This window comes from Nakaseomyces bracarensis (genome assembly GCF_045282275.1).
Source record: "Nakaseomyces bracarensis strain CBM3 chromosome Unknown Scaff11_0, whole genome shotgun sequence".
Classification (NCBI taxonomy): domain Eukaryota; kingdom Fungi; phylum Ascomycota; class Saccharomycetes; order Saccharomycetales; family Saccharomycetaceae; genus Nakaseomyces; species Nakaseomyces bracarensis.
This window is the reverse complement of record NW_027263957.1, coordinates 911869-930919: the sequence shown is the minus strand read 5'-3', so window position 1 is coordinate 930919 and position 19051 is coordinate 911869. Positions and strand designations below refer to the sequence as shown.

The following is a 19051-nucleotide window of genomic DNA, read 5'->3' as shown; positions in this document are numbered from 1 at the left end:
TGTAGGAATGACCCACATTACTCTCTCAGTCCACATCTCCCATTGTTATGGTGTTTGATATCACTTGAGCTCTATCTATCCAGTTAGCATTACCCGGATACTAAAACTAGCGTAAGTGAAAAAAAATTTTGGACGCTAACGATGTCAATTTTTTTTTTGCGATGAGCTCTTGTCAATATGTGATGATTAATCAGGCAGGTTTTGTTGTATTCTCTTTTATGATATTAAAACTTATAATATCTGTTTCATATTTGTTCAAAACGCAAAACTAAAATATCCAAAAAAAGAGAAAGAATAGAAACAATATACTAATATGTCATATACTCCACCTACGGACCCAGTTAATAAACAGACTGTTGTTAAGTTATCACAGCTTTGTGAGCTATGTCATGCCAGGAAGGCCGTTCTACGAAGACCTAAAAATTTGCAGAAAATCTGTAAGGAGTGTTTTTACCATGTTTTTGAAACTGAAATTCATAACACTATCGTCACCAACAACCTGTTCCACAGGGGAGAAAGAGTAGCAGTAGGTGCCTCCGGTGGTAAGGATTCAACGGTGCTTGCACACATATTGAAGCTACTAAATGAGAGGTACGATTACGGAATTGATATTGTGCTTTTGAGTATTGATGAAGGTATTGTTGGGTACAGAGATGATTCGCTGGCTACAGTGAAAAGAAACCAAAAGCAATATCAGCTACCGTTGGAGATTGTTTCATTCAAGGATCTATATGACTGGACCATGGATGAAATAGTAGCGATAGCCGGAGTTCGAAACAGTTGTACTTACTGTGGTGTCTTCAGAAGACAAGCACTTGACCGTGGTGCTGCAAAACTAGAGATTAACCACGTAGTTACTGGTCATAATGCAGACGACATGGCAGAAACTGTGTTGATGAATATTCTACGAGGAGATGTAGCCAGACTGGAAAGATCTACTGCTATTATCACTCAGAGTGCAGGGTCCCCAATTAAAAGATCAAAACCCTTTAAGTACTCATACCAGAAGGAAATCGTTCTGTATGCTCACTATAAGAAGCTGGATTACTTCTCTACGGAATGTACTTATGCTCCCGAGGCATTCAGAGGTACCGCAAGAGAACTCATGAAGAACCTGGAAGCAGTACGACCAAGTTGTATTATTGATATCATCCAAAGCGGTGAAAACCTAGTGCTGAAGCAGGTGAAAAAGAGAACACAACCAAATCAGAAAGTTGCTTACAAAGATGGTAATAGATGCGAGAGATGCGGCTACCTCTCAAGCAACCAGATTTGTAAAGCCTGCATGTTATTACAAGGCCTTGAGAAAAACCGTGCCCAGATGACCATTGACAAGGATACTAGCGTAAACGGGGCTGCGAAAGTAATGAGAACCCTGGAACATCTGTTCTTTTAAGCATAACAAAAGACGCATATATATATTTATAGTAGTTAATTGAAGGATATTCATATATGTTATATCATTAGTAACCCATGTGATATATCATAAACCACGCACCCCGCAAATTTAAAAAATTGCATAGAAAGGCCTTCCAACGAAACCAAAACAAGCCGAGCGAAGGGGTAGTGGACGGTAGATCACACAGCAACGAAACGGGTCGATACCTAATCTGTCAACTGATGTTATTGAAGGCAGCTCAATTAAAGATATATTCCCATTACCATAGTGGTTTCATCTCATAAGTATCGATATTCATTTGAATTTAAAAGAGGTTATCTATAAATAAAAACTAGGGTAAGCTATATATATAGTAAAATTATCGATCTCACTTGACATATAAAAGATAATACGGTGCTTATTTTTCGAATAGAAACTTAATATAGTTCAAATAAGAAGAAAATAATGAACACAGTAGAAGAGGATTACGGTTACGATTACGATTATTTATTCAAGATTGTGTTGATTGGTGATTCAGGGGTCGGTAAATCTAATTTGTTGTCCAGATTCACCACGAATGAGTTCAATCTAGAGTCTAAATCTACAATTGGTGTTGAATTTGCAACTAGGACGATAAAAGTAGAAGAAAAGAAAATCAAGGCGCAAATATGGGACACGGCTGGTCAAGAAAGGTATCGTGCTATTACTTCTGCGTATTACCGTGGTGCAGTTGGAGCGCTAATTGTCTATGATATTAGTAAATCTAATACCTATGAAAACTGTAACCATTGGTTGACGGAATTGAAGGAGAATGCCGATGATAATGTTGCTATAGGTTTGATTGGTAACAAATCTGATTTAGAACATCTTCGTGCAGTACCTACTGAAGAAGCACGGAGATTTGCTTCAGAAAATCAGCTTTTCTTCACCGAAACCAGTGCTCTAAATAGCAGTAATGTGGAGCAAGCTTTCAGAGAACTGATAGAGCAGATATATAAAATGGTTAGCAAACATCAAGTCAATTTGAAAGACGGCTCCAAGTCTTCAAATGCCCCACAAGGTGCTACCATAAGTCTCGCTCCAATTGCATCCGAAAAGAAGAAGAAGAGTAAATCTAGTAGTTGTTGCTGAAAAAAAAACAACGCTAATAATATCGTGTTGTGTACCTAAACCGTTCCATTACATTTCAACTATTAATGACACAGTATGTTGGGAAAGTTGTTGCCAGGTTTGATGTTACTTTATTTTTCTAAGTCTTAGGGTTACTCCAGATATTATCATGATGTAGTATTAATATTTTACCTATCATAAATGGCTAATTTTGATTATTATAATTAACAATGCTGGGTTCTTTGTTTACTTTATGAACGCTGTTTTCTTTTTTTCTCTCTACCAAACACAACTTCATTGACTTACAAATTTGCTCAATACTAACATAAGAATTACGACAGGAGCAATATAAGAATAGGTTAGGTATTTCTATTTATTAATGTTAATTGTAAGAGCGCAATTATACAACGTTTAGCTGTTAAGAACGTAATCAACAGCAGCTAACCAGTTTTTAATATTCCAGAAACTGTTACCATTTTTTTTTGTTTATTTTATCCTTTTCTTTTACAGAACATGTTGTACATTTTTGGTAAGTAATGGACCTAGAGACCCTTATTTATCTAGGTAAGGCTTTCAATAGAATGCTGGCTTGACTATAGAACCGATATGCTGCTATAATTGAGACCTTCAATAATACCGGTATGTTAACATGAATAAGAGATGATTTTCATAGTCTTTTTTTTTTAGAATTTTTTTTTTTTACTACAGTATATATTGTAGAGAATAATAAATATTTTTAGACTAGATACAAAGTTATACAGATGAAAAGTCAGACAATATCTCTCCCCTTTTTTTTCTTTCATCTACCATTATTAAAAACAGATCGTATAGGTGTTCAACAAAAATATACCAGCACTGGAAATGTGAAGACAAGATTATACAAGACAAACAAGAAACAAGATTTTCGTCAAAGACCCTCCATTCTTTTATTTTTATTAAGTTCATTATTATCAGTACATGTTATGCCCTGAAGTGGCTCATCCCGTTGATGGGCGTAAATCTAAAATATGAATGAGCTAGAAATTTGCTTTCCGCGACATTCCTGAGAGTTTTTCCGATGTGAGATACAAGGTTTGTATTTTTTCGGTGATATAAAATTTACATTTTAACGGAGATCATGGCCCTCTTTGAATAACCGCAGAGAAACCATAGTACAAAAGACAAAAAAGAAAGAAAAAATTTCTTTTTTTTGGACCTATTATTCATATAGCCTTAAAAACAATGCAAAATAATAGCTTAAATTACGTCATTGGTTAATTTACTTGGTTGTAATGTTATGGAAGCTGGGAGAATATTGCAAATCATTCGTACATGAAAATTGAATATGGTAGAGTTGCTTTTTTATTATCTGTTATATTTCGTTAGACGATACGATGAAGTCCGGTATCGCTCATTTTATTGATTTTCTTTCTTCTGTAGACATAGCTCTATTCTTTTCATCCTCTATATCCTCAAGCAGCAACGGAGGCAACATTTAATTTTAATAACACCATGTGGGTATCCAAAAATATGCTAATGTCTACCGACCGGAAATCTATTTTTATCCATAACGGACATAATGGAATATACTTTTTTTAACTGTTTAGTAGGTTGTTTATCTGGATTCACTGAATTCACGGAAGGCTCATCGATCTTTTTAAGAATCTATGATTTTCCTCACCCACAGGAACACTAACAAATAAAAACTCAGAGAAACCAAAGAACCATTAATAGCTTACGCTTTATTTTCCCATTTATGCAGTATTTGTTAAACATTTCATAATACATACATCAATGCTACCTTACCAATTAATCTTAAAGATAAATTTATAGAATACAATATACATAATATTGAATTTGCTTTTTGTTGTATTTTATTTCATAATTTTCTACCTTGAAAATATGAATGAAAAAAAAATCACTATTCAATAAATATAGTCAATATCAAGTTATTGCTATAAGCAATACTAACACTGATCGGTATATACTTCGAAATTTAGTTGGAATATAGAACAATGGTGCACAATGGACATGCACCCATAATTTTTTCCTATGTTCTTACTAAATATTAGTTAAGTTGTTAGCGGAAAACCTCGTAGTATCAAGGTTTCCAAATTGCGTTCTTTCCTACAGAATAAATTTTCTTTTTTTTCTTATTTAGTTATTTTTTTCTCTCGATTTCAATGCTTAAGCTCTCCTTAAAAAAATTAAAAGAAAATATATTTCTTTTGTTACAATATTATTGTAATTAAATAGATAGCGTACGATATTCTGGTGCTTCTATTCGCGTTTGATAACACAAGAGTGGGTGGTGTCCACGAAAAAATAACCCCGTAACAGATTGTAGTATCTGTTTTTTCCCATATCTTCTATGCCTCTTAAAAAGGGATAACCTCCTGGCTGCTTTAAAAAAGGTTCAATACACTCCAATTATTGCGTACATCCTTAAACACAGGAGATCTTTTAAAGTAAAATTTTCGAGCTGTTACTCGTGCAGCTTCTACCTAATAACCTATTTTACGTCACTTTTGGTGGGGCAAAAGTTTTTCCGGTGAATTCCGTATCGCACAGTAATACACCGTGGAGACGGTTCTGATTGAATACTGACAAAAAGAAAGAATTTGAGAGATAAAAAAAAAAAGAGACTTCGTTCATGCGGTAGGTTTTCTGGGGAAATCCCCAGAAATTCCCCCACGACTTTTACTGAGGGGTCTCTCTGACTGACCGGAAAAAAGTTTTTCCGAAGCACTTGTGGGAGATGGTAAAAAAGAATAATGAAATAAAAGATTTTACTCCAGGGGCTCCTACGTAATTTTGTACAATCGCACTTCTCGTTATTTATTTGCTCTACCTTATTTTCTGCGCTATTTTGATTACCCCTCCATGTCATGACAGGTGTCTGATAACAATGTCCCACAATATCTTTTCTCGTACATGTTTCTTTCTTTTTCTCTCCTCCTCCCACCTAAGATGGAGGAGGGTTAAGTAAATTGAATATTTTTTAAATGCATTGTTAATAGTGCTCCGCTGGATCTTACGAAATCAGTCAATGTGTTCCGGACCCACAGTTTGTATTGCCGTAGGCATGATCCTTTCTTTATCTTATTTATTCTATCGAACTCTTATCAAAATAATATATAAGAAGGTGAAATGAACAGAGGTAAGTGTTTCATTTTTTCTGGAGTATCAACCGTTAGATAATTTTGTGATATTGAGATATTAAACCATACAATTAGTGACGAAGCCTACTTTTCTTCACATTTTTTTATTAAACACATTAAAAGACACTCTAAAATAATACTTTATTAATTTTTGAATAGGATATTACCTTTTCTAAAATAATAAACAACGCTTTTCTGCCTATTTTTTTTTTGATAAAATTGAGATATACTTCTTATCTTGGTTAATTATCAGCAATAAAACCTTTTTATATCCGCTTCTTCTAATAAAAGAAATACGGATTGCTTGACACTCTGTCAACCCAGGTAAACTTTAATAATATTGCTATACTTTACTAAAAGAAAAGCTAAAATACAAATTACTCTACTGAAATATCACATGATTACCATGTCTAAGAGGCAAGTTAATTTCCCCACGGATAATGAGGAAAGACCTTTCAAGTGTGAGACTTGTTCTAGAGGATTTCATCGTTTGGAGCACAAGAAGAGACATATGAGGACACACACTGGTGAGAAACCTCACCATTGTTCATTTCCAGGTTGTGGTAAAAGCTTCAGTAGAAGTGATGAACTAAAGAGACACAATAGAACCCATAGTGGGATGTCTCAAAAGAAGAAAACAAAAGGAAAGGGAAGACCTGACGAAATGTATGCTATCAGCATTAACAATATTCCTGAGTTCGTTACTACCGAATATCCAGTGAACTATACAACTGTCGGAGGACATAATGGTATCCCTATCGTTGCCGCAACAGTTGGTCGTTCACAAACCAGTGCTATACCAATTGCTGCTCCCCTGCCGCATGGCCCAATTCCAATACAGTACAATCATGCTTCTGGCACGTCACCTTTAGTTGCAATTGCTCAGCAGCAGTTGAGTGTTGGTAATCTTTACAATCAGGCACCACTAACAGCTGCCTCGATTTCCCCAGTCCAAGAAATCAGCACATCAGCCAGTTCTTTGGCTCTCAGCGATATGTCTAACAACTCATCGATGTTTTCTAGCTTTGGTGGAAGTAGTTCAGGTGCTGGATCACTATCAACTTCTCCATCGAATTACAGCGATGTTTTCTTGAACCCGGGTACATATATGGGCAAACAGTCTCAGCAATATGCCAACAATACTGCCATCAACACAAACAACAATGTTCCTGCTTCCGTGGCTGCCTCCACTACTAGTACATATAACAATGTCTTACAGTCACTACAACAAAAGACATCAAAATCTACTGCCCGTATTACAAAGGCCGAAAAGCCATCACTGTTATCCACATCTCCACACGAACTCCGTCCCTTAGCTACATCTAACAGCTCTGCATCGTTAGTTGCTTTATTAAATAAGGAATCTGCTACAAGGACTACACAATACTTGGATGCAAACGAAATACAAAGAACAGACGACGAAAAAGACGACGATTGTACATCCCCAAGAGACCAAGTCAAGCTGCCGCCATTGAGCAACATACTAAAGGAAATAAATGACTTCAAACCGTAAACATTATTTTCATTGTCCAAGAAAATAAAATAAAATAATTTATTTTATTTTATTTTTATTTTATTTTGTTCTTTATTTCCCAGCTACACACAACTTAACTATTCATTGCTTTTTTTTTTATTTTTTTTATTTTATTTTACTTTATTATACCTATCGTTTTTTCCTTTCTCCCCCTTTGAGTCCTTTCTCTTATTTATTTTTCTGCTATGCACTAAATTTCAGCTTCATAATTATTTTTTTTCCCATATAGAATTATATAAACATTAATTGTATTATTACTAATTTCAAAATTCAAAATGCAAGAGCCTAGACTAGAACAGAACACTCAACAAAAAACAAAAAAAAATTCTCTATCATCCCCACATATTTTAAGCTGACATAAACCACGATAGAAAATAAATTCCTCCACCCATCGGAAAAACTTTTCAATTTTCCTTCCCCTCCCCGCCCCTCGAAAAAAAAAAAAGAAGAGAATAATTTTTCCGAGATTTTATGTTACCATAGTTAATTTAAAAATATAAAAATATTAAATCTCGGAAAAACTATCAGCCGTCGATCCCTTTTTTTTTTTTTCATTATTTATATTTATTTTTTCCGTAAATATAACAATTATTCCGCATGATCTGCACCGTAAATCATTATTATCATCAACTCCGGGTAAACACAGGGTAAAATAAGGGTAACCAATATATAGACATGAACCGCCGTATGAGGAGAGGGGATTAGGGGTGTGTGTAATTTTGTCCTAAAGAAGCTGCGGTTCTTCGGAGAAGGCGGAAAAACGGGTTCTTAGTTAAAAAAATGTGGTCGCTGCACCAAAGGAGCCGTACAACGAAAGACATTCCCTGCATGGGGTTTAATGCAAGATGAGTCCCTTTTAGCTTCATTCGATGGAAAAAGTGGGATTTGGATGAGGTAACTTTAGCCAAACGCCCTGTCGAGTCAAGTGAAAAATGAATGTGGGGAGGGGGGAGATAGAGAATGAAGTAAAAATGAAAATCGAAATGTGGAGTGGAGGAGAAGGGGAGAAGGGGACGAAGGGGAAGGTTGCAACTTGATAGACTGATGGATGGAGATTGAGTTTTCTCTATGGTCAATGATTTACGGCTATTCTTTGGACAAGGCTGCAACGTTTGCATTATGGCCAAATAATAATACTAATAAAATACATATATATATAGTATAGATATCTGAACTTAAGAGTAACAAGTAAAAGAGAGATAACAAGACACCAATATCTATTAAAATAAAAGGGACGTAATAGTAAAAGTATTACTAATACTGGTTTTAACTACTAAAGGAACAAAACCGGAAATAACACCAAAAAAAAAAACTAGATAACAGAAGGGGAGTAAAAAAAGCATTGAATTTCTTTTTTCTAATACCTGAACTTCTTGTTTTATTTGAGTATAAAAACTAAATAAAAAAAAAAAATCATTAAGACAGGGGGAATAAAAACATTACCATGGGTAATACGCCTAGTGTAGTTGGTTTCGAAGAGTTTCAGAAACGGAACAAAGCACAGATGCAGAAAGATGTTAAGGATATTGGTGACCGAGTAGAGAAAGTTGAGCTGGAGTCTGAGCCTCGAGGGGAGAGGCCGATCGTGAGGAAGAAGTCTACGCTGTTATTTGATGAGGAGTCGCCAAATGAGACTGAGAGTAACACTGAAAGTGATAGGAGAGGATCTGTTTGTTCTACGACTAGTAGTAGTTGCTCAAGTCACGGTAGTATATGTGAAGATCATGTTTGTGAGAGCACTGAGCATGAGAACATGTTGGAAAGGGAGGAAAATATTCGTAGTTACGATGAAGAAGTCACCACGGTGACCAACTCATCTGTGGATTTGGGGAAGACCAAGGAGCATGCAGAAGAGGAAGAACAAAAACAAGAAAGGGAAAGGGCAAATGCTGTGGTCCATGCAGTCCCCAATGAGAATGGGATGATTCCCGTGGAGATAAAATGGGAGCAAGGAGGTGAGAAGGTCTATCTCACGGGTTCTTTCACTAACTGGAGAAAGATGATTGGCTTAATCCCAGTAGAAGGTGAACCAGGCCATTTCCGCATCAAGTTACAACTACCTCCCGGTACACATAGGTTCCGTTTCATTGTAGATAATGAGCTGAGATTTAGCGATCATTTACCAACTGCCACGGACCAAATGGGAAACTTTGTTAATTACTTAGAAGTCGGAGTTCATACCACTGACCCTAGTGTAGTGGTCTCACCAAAGAAAAGTGAAACTAAGAAAGAAAAACCATTGAATAGGGAAAGGACCTCAACACGCCCATTGAGTGCACGTTCATGCATTGCACTTGAAATAGGAAAGGAACCGGACGATTTTGGTGATGGATACACGAGATACCACGAGGAGCTCCCTCCCCAGCCCAAATATGATTACACTAAGGAGATACCTGCCATTTTTGTTGACCATACCATAATCGAGCAATTAACCATGGAGAAACAACGGAAGAAAAACAACAATATGACTTGGCTGACGCCTCCACAGCTGCCTCCTCAACTTGAAAACGTCATCTTGAACAAAATTGGAGAACCTCTCAGTCAAATGAACGAAAATAACGTGGGTGCATTGCCCATCCCAAATCATTCAGTACTAAATCATCTAGTCACCACCAGCATCAAGCATAACACATTATGCGTGGCCACTAACAACAGGTACAGACACAAATACGTCTCCCAAATATACTACGTCCCCTTATGAATGCTAATACTAATACTAATACCTATTACCAATACTAACAAATAATTTTTGTAAAAGTGAATACTATTATTCATTTTAAGCACAATCCGAGCAATAAAAATAGAAAGCGAGTTTCACAACCCATTTAATTTTTTCCCTAACAGGCTATTGCTAATAATCCATTTGTATATAACTGTCTAACCTAGAACTCTAATTCCTGTATCCATCAAATTTGGCACATATATATCTAAACTATATATATTTAACATATAACGAATCACATGATATCGCTGAATACGTATAAGACTCATCGCCTTTGCCGGCCTGCAAAAAAAAATTTGAGCGAAGATCGGCAGAAATGAAAAATAAAAAAGACCAACTCCTGCGGTGAGTTCTAAGGAAGCGAGGTTTATGACTGAAAAATCAGAATATTTCAAATTTTTTTTCTTCATTTTGTCAATGTTAAAGCTTTGTGTGTCATTATCAATGATAAACATTTATTACATTGCTTCATCGTCGCTAGGTTTTACGATATTTGTTTCTTACAGCTCACTTTTTTATTTGTTAAGGTCCTGATTAGAGAAAGATATTAAAAAAATAAATAAAAATAGTAAAATGGTTTCTGAATCTCAAGTGTACAGGTCTACCAGATGTGCTGAAGCACAAAGTAAATCCTTTGAGGACGCTGTTATTCAAGGTTTGGCTTCTGATGGTGGTCTATTTGTGCCATCCGCCATCCCGGATGTCAGCAAGGACACCTTGTTCAACAAATGGTCCAAGCTTTCCTTCCAGGAATTGGCTTATGAAATCATGAGACTATATATCGATGGTTCTGAAATCCCTGATGCTGACTTGAAGTCTCTAATTGAAAGATCTTACTCCACTTTCCGTGCTGAGGATGTCACTCCTTTGGTCAAGAACGTTACCGGCAAGGATGAAAACTTGCACGTTCTTGAATTGTTCCATGGTCCAACTTATGCATTCAAGGATGTGGCATTACAATTTGTTGGTAATTTGTTCGAATATTTCTTGCAAAGAATCAACAAGGACTTGCCAACTGAGAAGAGGAAAACCTTGACTGTTGTTGGTGCTACTTCCGGTGACACCGGTTCTGCTGCCATCTATGGTCTAAGAGGTAAGAAGGATGTCTCCGTTTTCATCCTTTACCCAACTGGTAGAATTTCTCCAATTCAAGAAGAACAAATGACCACTGTTGAAGATGAGAACGTTCAAACTTTGTCCGTTGCTGGTACTTTCGACAACTGTCAAGACATCGTCAAGGCTATTTTTGGTGACAAGGACTTCAACTCCAGACACAATGTCGGTGCTGTTAATTCTATCAACTGGGCTAGAATTTTGGCTCAAATGACTTACTACTTCTACTCTTACTTCAGAGCCACTGATGGTAAGGAAGGTAAGGTTAAGTTTGTGGTCCCAAGTGGTAACTTCGGTGACATTCTAGCTGGGTACTTTGCTAAGAAGATGGGTCTACCTGTCGAGAAACTAGTTATTGCTACAAATGAAAATGATATTCTAGACAGATTCTTGAAGTCTGGTACTTATGAGAGATCAGCTAACGTTTTGTCTACTCACTCTCCAGCTATGGATATTTTGATTTCATCTAACTTCGAAAGACTTCTATGGTACCTTGCCCGTGAGAACTTGGCTGACAAAGATGATTTGAAGGCCGGTGCCATCGTTAACCAATGGTTTGTCCAACTAAAAACAGAAGGAAAATTTGTTGTTGACAAGTCCATCATTGATGGTGCTTTGAAAGATTTCTCTTCCGAGAGAGTTTCTAACGAAGAAACTATTCAAACCATTAAGGAAATATACGACATCTCTGAAAATCCAAAGAAATATGTTCTAGATCCACACACAGCTGTTGGTGTTTGCGCCACCAAGAGGTTAATCAAATCTGACAATGATAAGGATATCCAATACATTTCTCTTTCTACTGCTCATCCAGCCAAATTTGCTGATGCAGTTAACCAAGCTTTGAATGGTTTCGAAGGCTATTCTTTTGAGAAGGATGTTCTACCTGCTGAGTTGAAGAAGTTATCTACACTACACAAGAAGATAAGATTAGTTGAAAAGGCCGACGTTACCTTAGTGAAGAACGCCATTGAGGAAGAACTTGCTAAGATGCAACTATAAGCATCTTTCTTAAATATTTCTCGTTGGATTAACGATTTAATTGTATAGAAGTAATATTGATATTTTTATCATATATAAGTTTGCATATCATAAGAAATAAATGAACTTATTCTTATTGTTACATTACACAATAAATATATGTATTTCAATTCTCTACCGAGGTCGATTTTAATTTCAAGTTACCAGAACTATCAATATTAACCTCATATCCTGCTTCCTGTAAAACTTGATCATTTGCTGCTCGTTTACTTTCTAATTGAGCAACATATTGTTGGTTTTCCGGATTATTCTCAAGGAGAAATTTAATACACATTATGCTTCTCTCCTTTATGAACGGATCATTGTCATCAATAACACAATTAGATAACACCAAACCAAGGCCCTGTAAATCTCTAATTTTATCCTGTACTTCTTTATTACCGTGAACTAAATTGGCTATTATTTCAATTATAAGAAGTTTACATTCAGGAAAATTTGTCTCTTTTATCTTAAATTTCGAACTATCTATTCTGCTTTGTATTAAATTTTCACTTTCTAATTTCTCACCCAACTTATTAGAAGCTTTCACTGCTGATACGTTACCTCCTGCCGTCTTTGAAAAATTTACTCTGATCAAATTATCTTGAAAGGTTTGTAGCAATGTAACCAGTTTTTCCAAGCCCTTGTAAAAAAGGACAAACTTTTGAACATGTTCATATTGACTTAATTTCGAGAGTATATCTAATACAGTTATCATTTTGCTATGCAATATATGAGCTTCTGAATCGTCTTCCATTTTTAATTCGAAGTAGTGAATAATTTTATCAGCAGTCTGATTAAATACTCTAAATGTCCAGGTCATTATGCCAGTAAGCTCAAATTTATTCCAATTATCGATGTTCGTTACTACAAGCTGCATTGTCTTTAGTATATTTAGAAATTTTTCAAAACTTGTGTTTTCGATAATCTCTAGATAAGTTGCAAAGGATTCATGTGCTGCAATTTTAGAAAAACACTTGAAGAGAATTATATCAACCGACGAGAGCTCCTTGTCTTCATAGGCAAGATCAACTCCTTTCATGATATTAAATAGCTGCGATTCATCTTGCATAATCTTTTTCATTAGAAAGTCATAAAGTATTTCATCCTTTTGTTCAGATCTTAGAAAATAGTAAAGAAACTCATCATTTTCTAGTAAATCTTTGAAGTATAATATGTAAGGAAACATCATATTCTCATCATACTGATAATTTATCAAAGATGGATAACTCAGAAATTGGAATAGTTCATCTTTAGTAGATTTATCAAATATCACAGAGTTAACATTGATGTTATGCAAAAAACTTAATATGGAGGAATACAAAGAAATTTCAATATCATCATTAACATTGCCAATCGATAGAGATGAATTAAAGACTTTATAAGCTGTGTTCTGAATTAGCAACTCTTGTGGGATTAAAGCATTTGCAACAGATAGGTTTCTTGCAAACACAAAAATAGCCCTGACAGTTCTTTTATACCAATATACTGTTTCCTGGCTGAATTTTTTAACATTGCTAAAATTGCAGTAAGATAGAATTTCCTTCATTAATAACCATATATCCGAATCATCACCCAATTGTGTCCTATACGTGGAATCTTGTGCAGTTCTAAGAACTATGATGTTGAACGCTTCCAATCTATCTTGATATATGGTTGGATCCGGCTCAACCTGTCCCAAAGCGTCCTTTATATTATACAAAACCAATTGCTCATTCATTTGTGATTGAACCTCTTTAATATAGTGACTATAATGTTTCCTTGAAATTGTATAAAAAACCGTAGTACTTTAAATTAAATATGTATATACATATATTGTATTTCCTTTAATAAATAAGGTATTGCTACATTACCTACCTATTATTAATTACTATTATTAATTAATTGATGAAATTATTTTTTTGCGATGAGCTGAAAAAATCAATTTAATTTTTCTTTCTTTTTTGTTATAACTTTTTATCAGAACTTGATTATTATAGTTATTATGTTTATTGTATAAATAATAATCAAGACAATAAATATATATAATAACTTCTTACAAACACTATACTTTAATAAAAGATATGAACTTTTAATATATTTTTTTAATTCTGCATGTATTTTATCGCACTGAATTTAATGTGTAAGATTAATTTAATTGTGGAGCTGGAAGAAAAAGAAACTATACCTAATATTGGTATGCTAATAATTTAAATTATTTAATGCTATAAAAGAAGAAATATAATTGGGTAATTTGAAGTTATTATTGAATCTTCTGCGATATTATTTATCATATGAGTTCTTCGTCTGAATCACTGTCATCGTTGGATACTTCTAAATGTGCCTTCTTTTCTTGGAAACCAACCCATTCACCATCTTCATCATCTGAGTTATTCGAAATATCATTATCATCATCGGCGTCACTATCATCAGATGTTGATCCTCGTTCTTCATTTAGGTCATCATCGGTTTTAACTGTACCATTAGTTGAGACCAAGAATTGTTCAGCGTATTTATTTCTTGCAGACAATGATGTAACATCCTCTGCAATCCTACTAATGAATCTTTTTACAGCCCTAGTCGAAGAGGAAAACATGTGTTCGTGACTCTTCATAAAAGTACCATGGGCTATTAAAATTGATTTTATCCACAGTAAGTTAAATTCCATGTGCTGTGAGGTGACTGAAAAGTTACCAATGAAGGTTAACAATTTCGATACGTAGATAACTGGTAGTTGTTCACAGACGGAGGAAATATCAGAGACGGGAACAGATTCATAGATTTTATTTATTAGATATTCTTCATTTAGTCTGAATGCCATTACCAAGGCAGTTAGGTAATCCTTCTCCTTTAGGACCTCTAGAGTGGCCTGAGGAGTAATATCGAGGTCTAAATCAAATGGGTCGAAAATTAATGTCTCGTCAACAGAATATATTAGAAGGCCTTCAGTTGAGGCAGCAGCAAATGCATTAGCAGTGGGTGAGAATTGTACAGACGTAACACGAATTTCTGGTCTCGAGCTTCTCGTGGACATATCTCCTCCCCTCTTTGATCCTGGTAATGATCCATCAATTCTATCTTCAAGATCAGAATACTCACCAGAACTATCTATTAAATCTAATGATCCAGCTTCCGTCATACGACTACTATTTAAGAATTCCAACGTACCATTGATAGTCATATTTCTAGAAACAATGAATCTTCTTAATAGTACCTCATTCGGAACGTCATATAGACAGATAGAATTGTTATTACCACCGGCAATAATAGCCTTACCGTCAAAACTATAGTGAATGGACGTAAAAAATTTAGACCTTTCAGAATTTTTAGAGGTGAAGCGATCTTCTAAATGTCTTCCGGAAATAATATCTTTTCTACAATCAATATTACCAATTTGTTTGGCTGAGGCAATATCAAATATACTTATTTGACCTTTCAAAGTTGATGCTGCCACGTGGTTACCATCTGGAGTAATTGTTATTGAGAGGATGTCAGCATATACCTCTATCGGCTCTACTTGTTGTGATCTACCAAAAATTGACCAAATTCTTATAGTCTTATCCCAAGAAGCAGACGCTAATACTGAATTTTCCATGCTGAATGCTAGACACGAAACTGGACCTTCGTGACCTGATAAAGTATCTAAAAGTTGACCAGTTTGTACAGACCAAACGAAAACTTCATAACTGTCTGTTGAACCCGCACTGACAACTTCTCCTGATGGTTCAACAGCTAAACAGGTAAATTGGATACGCTCAGTAGCAGTGAATACTCTAAAGTTACGATACCTTATAAGGTCCCAAGCTCTAACTGTACCATCCAGAGAAGCTGAGAAAAGAACTTGACCCTTTTTAGCAAATTGGACAGCAGTAACCGCAGAAGTGTGTTCTTCAAACGTTGCTAGACAGAAACCCGAAGTTACATCCCAAACTTTGATCTTACCATCTTCAGCGGCAGTAACAACTCTAGAACCATCGGGAGAATATGTCAGAGCATTGGTAGCATCGAAATGGCCTTGTTGCTTTAAGATATAGGATTCTGATTGCCATTCATATACCAATAACTGACCTAGTTTACTAGAACCAAATGCTAACCATTCACCCGTATTATTGACAGAAACAGTGTTTACCGGATTTTGACCCATCGACAATTGTTGAACCATGTTAAAATCTGGCATTTCATATAGACGAAATTCACCAGTAGAAAACCCAACAATCAATAAGTTTGTAGAGATATGGAATGTACAACATTTTACCTTTGCCTGGTTGGCATAGAAGAAATTCTTTTTGGTAATTCTCCAACTCATTCTAGAGAGGTCCTCTGGGAGTTCTTCATCGCTATCCACTTCGATTCCTTCTTTTTCAGCTTTTGATATGTATTCCCAAGTGAAAACAGCACCATCCTTACTTATTGTATAGATTATTTCCTGTGTTGAATTAAAGTAAGCACCGAGTACATAGTCCCTGTGACCTGCCAAAGTTGTAGCAACCATTTCTTTTTCCTCTGAATTTATCGACCACACTCTGGAAGTAAGATCCTTAGATGTGGTAATCAAAAATCTAGAATCATGAGACCAGGTAAAGGAAGTAATGTCTTGGAAGTGACCTGCATGGACTCTATAACGAACAAATGGAGCAAATTGTCTATCTTGTGTCACGTCTGGTGTTCTCCAAATCTGAAGGAATCTTCCAACTGCTAATGCAAAATATTTACCATCTGGGCTAAACTTCACACTGTAACATTTATCCTTGAAATTGAAGTGGTGTAGAACATTTCTGGTTCTAAAATTTACTAGAATTGCACGACCATCTGTATCTACCGATAATAATAATGTACCTTGTTTATTAAGATCAAAAGTTGCAATATTCTTCCTGTGTTCATATGCAAACGTAAATGACTCGTTGTTGGCAAGATCAAACACGGATATACGATTACCAACAGGGGATAATAATTGCTTCCCATCCTGGGAAAACAAAATGTTACCTTGTCTATAGACAGTACCTAACAAATTAGAGAACTTGAAATCCGATTTCATTGTTCTTTAGGTTTAAATATTCCTTCTTTTGATTCAAAAGCCCAAAATTTACTATTTTGTTGAAATATTAGATGGCAATTAACAATATTATATCAATATTCTAAATATTATGAATACTATTTAAAAGCTCATCGCAACAAGCTCATCGCATAAATTTTTAATTTTTTTTTTTTGGCACTCGGCATCACAATAAAAATTTTTTTACTTCAAAGGAAATGAAAAAATACATCATGTGATTTCGTATTAAAGGTTATTTCTATCATTCGAGTGTTACAAAGTCCATGTATTTAAGAAACTATCTATATATAACTGCCAATTATATTCCTTTTTGATGAACATGGAGTCAAATTATTTTTTGGTTGGTTGGAACCCAGCACGTAATACCGCTTCTCTTGCTGTGGAATTAATATGTTTGAATCTGTCAGGTCCAATATGTACACCCCCGAACCAACGGGCTACCACTACGATGACGTTCCATACATCCATAATCGTAATTAAGTGTAACATACGAGAACCAGCTGCAGTCTCGCCATCATCATCACAATCTTGGTATATAATTTCGTTGCCGTCTGATTGTTTTTTAATTCTCCATGCACACATGGCATGGTTAGCTCGTCTCATCTTGGAATCCATTTTTAAGTGGTCAAGCATTTGGAATGCTTCTTCTTCTGAAGTGGCGTGTGCCGCAAATGCCATGAAAGTAGAGCCTCTGTCTGAGATAGGATCTGAAGCGGTCCAGCCTTCGAATGGATCAATGGGCACGAATTGGGTAGAATCAATCTGTTCCTCTTGAGCAGCAGCGTTGTCTGCCTCCTCGTCATCAAATAACACACCATCTAATTCTGTAAAGAAATCAAATATACACACGGAACCTTCATGGAACATAGAGTCCATAACCTCTTGGAACAGAGTGGCCAGGTACCGCGTATCATATCCGTCTTGGGCAACACTTACCTCAAGCACATGTGGAGCTTCTGTTGCAGGATATTTATCAGGTAGTGATATCTTTACTGAGAACTTCTCATGCTGCGGTACCTTCATTACAAAAATATTTTCGGCATCATCTCTTTTTAGCAAGTCAGGGTAGATAGCCTCAAGAGACTCCAATTCTTCAACAACTAATTCATCCATCATTCTTTGGCAAGTGCAACACAGTATCAGTTATTATGTTATTTAAATTTCAAAAATAAATGTATATAAAAAACAACAATTAAACAACCTCTATCCTTTCCACTCTACGTCATAATATATCGATATAATGCAACCACTAAGCAAAAATATAGTCAAGACAGAACAATAATTAAAAAACTGTCACCCTCAAGATTCGAACGCGAGATCTTTAAAAGAAATTCAAATCTCTTCTCTTCACCATAATTTTTTTTTTTTTTGTGATTTCTGTAATTGTAACGTTCAAAACAAAAAAGGACTATTTTTACAATTTATTTCAATGTTCTAGTAGTGTTAAGCATCTAAAATTAAAGGTATAAAATGGAATTCACACAACATAAGGATAAAGGTAATCAATATTTCAGGTCTGGCAACTATGAAAAAGCCGTAAAAGAGTACCAGCAGTGTATTGATCTAGAACCCAACAATGCGGTTGGCTATAGCAATTTAGCCATGGCACATCTGAAACTCAATAATATGGAGGAGGCCCGTCTCGCCTGTACACAGGGTCTCACTTGCCCTACAGATGACAAATTGAAACAGAAACTACAATACAGACTAAACTTGGCTACTACTGCCAAGAGACAAAAGACAATGGACGAACTAACAATAAAAGAAGTCGATGTGCTTCCAGGCCACCTAGCGTCATTATAGTCAAAATTGAAAAAAAACAAATATCTACACTTCTCTGTTCTCCCTTTAAAAGAGTATTTTATGGATGGCAAGATAACCGAATAATTAAAATCCTTTCCCTCTCTCTCTCTCTCTCTCTTTCTCTCTGCCTCTAACGGCTCATCGCAACAAAATGACCGAACTTCTTCACCCGCCTCCCGCCTCCCGTCTCCCGCTTCCC

General features: G+C 35.6%; 9 protein-coding genes across 9 annotated transcripts; 6 read left to right on the top strand and 3 right to left on the bottom strand.

Moving 5' to 3' along the window:
- Nucleotides 1-313: 313 nt before the first annotated feature.
- On the top strand, nt 314-1396 carry NCS6 (Ncs6p; the record flags this gene model as incomplete). The annotated part of the gene is made up of 1 exon (XM_071053577.1): nt 314-1396. One exon carries the CDS (start codon nt 314-316, stop codon nt 1394-1396), a length of 1083 nt encoding a protein of 360 aa, XP_070910985.1.
- Nucleotides 1397-1843: 447 nt separating this feature from the next.
- Nucleotides 1844-2509, top strand: YPT32 (Rab family GTPase YPT32; the record flags this gene model as incomplete). Its single annotated transcript, XM_071053576.1, has 1 exon — nt 1844-2509. One exon carries the CDS (start codon nt 1844-1846, stop codon nt 2507-2509), a length of 666 nt encoding a protein of 221 aa, XP_070910984.1.
- A 3516-nt stretch (nt 2510-6025) lies between these two features.
- On the top strand, nt 6026-7141 carry MIG2 (Mig2p; the record flags this gene model as incomplete). Its single annotated transcript, XM_071053575.1, has 1 exon — nt 6026-7141. One exon carries the CDS (start codon nt 6026-6028, stop codon nt 7139-7141), a length of 1116 nt encoding a protein of 371 aa, XP_070910983.1.
- Nucleotides 7142-8606: 1465 nt separating this feature from the next.
- SIP2 (Sip2p) lies at nt 8607-9863 on the top strand (the record flags this gene model as incomplete). Its single annotated transcript, XM_071053574.1, has 1 exon — nt 8607-9863. The coding sequence occupies one exon, from the start codon at nt 8607-8609 to the stop codon at nt 9861-9863; it is 1257 nt and encodes a 418-aa protein (XP_070910982.1).
- A 594-nt stretch (nt 9864-10457) lies between these two features.
- Nucleotides 10458-11999, top strand: THR4 (threonine synthase THR4; the record flags this gene model as incomplete). The annotated part of the gene is made up of 1 exon (XM_071053573.1): nt 10458-11999. One exon carries the CDS (start codon nt 10458-10460, stop codon nt 11997-11999), a length of 1542 nt encoding a protein of 513 aa, XP_070910981.1.
- Nucleotides 12000-12144: 145 nt separating this feature from the next.
- CTR86 (Ctr86p) lies at nt 12145-13737 on the bottom strand (the record flags this gene model as incomplete). Its single annotated transcript, XM_071053572.1, has 1 exon — nt 12145-13737. The coding sequence occupies one exon, from the start codon at nt 13735-13737 to the stop codon at nt 12145-12147; it is 1593 nt and encodes a 530-aa protein (XP_070910980.1).
- Nucleotides 13738-14286: 549 nt separating this feature from the next.
- On the bottom strand, nt 14287-17031 carry PWP2 (snoRNA-binding rRNA-processing protein PWP2; the record flags this gene model as incomplete). Its single annotated transcript, XM_071053571.1, has 1 exon — nt 14287-17031. The coding sequence occupies one exon, from the start codon at nt 17029-17031 to the stop codon at nt 14287-14289; it is 2745 nt and encodes a 914-aa protein (XP_070910979.1).
- Nucleotides 17032-17379: 348 nt separating this feature from the next.
- On the bottom strand, nt 17380-18165 carry YIH1 (Yih1p; the record flags this gene model as incomplete). Its single annotated transcript, XM_071053570.1, has 1 exon — nt 17380-18165. The coding sequence occupies one exon, from the start codon at nt 18163-18165 to the stop codon at nt 17380-17382; it is 786 nt and encodes a 261-aa protein (XP_070910978.1).
- A 354-nt stretch (nt 18166-18519) lies between these two features.
- Nucleotides 18520-18852, top strand: TAH1 (Tah1p; the record flags this gene model as incomplete). Its single annotated transcript, XM_071053569.1, has 1 exon — nt 18520-18852. The coding sequence occupies one exon, from the start codon at nt 18520-18522 to the stop codon at nt 18850-18852; it is 333 nt and encodes a 110-aa protein (XP_070910977.1).
- Between the last annotated feature and the right edge of the window lie 199 nt (nt 18853-19051).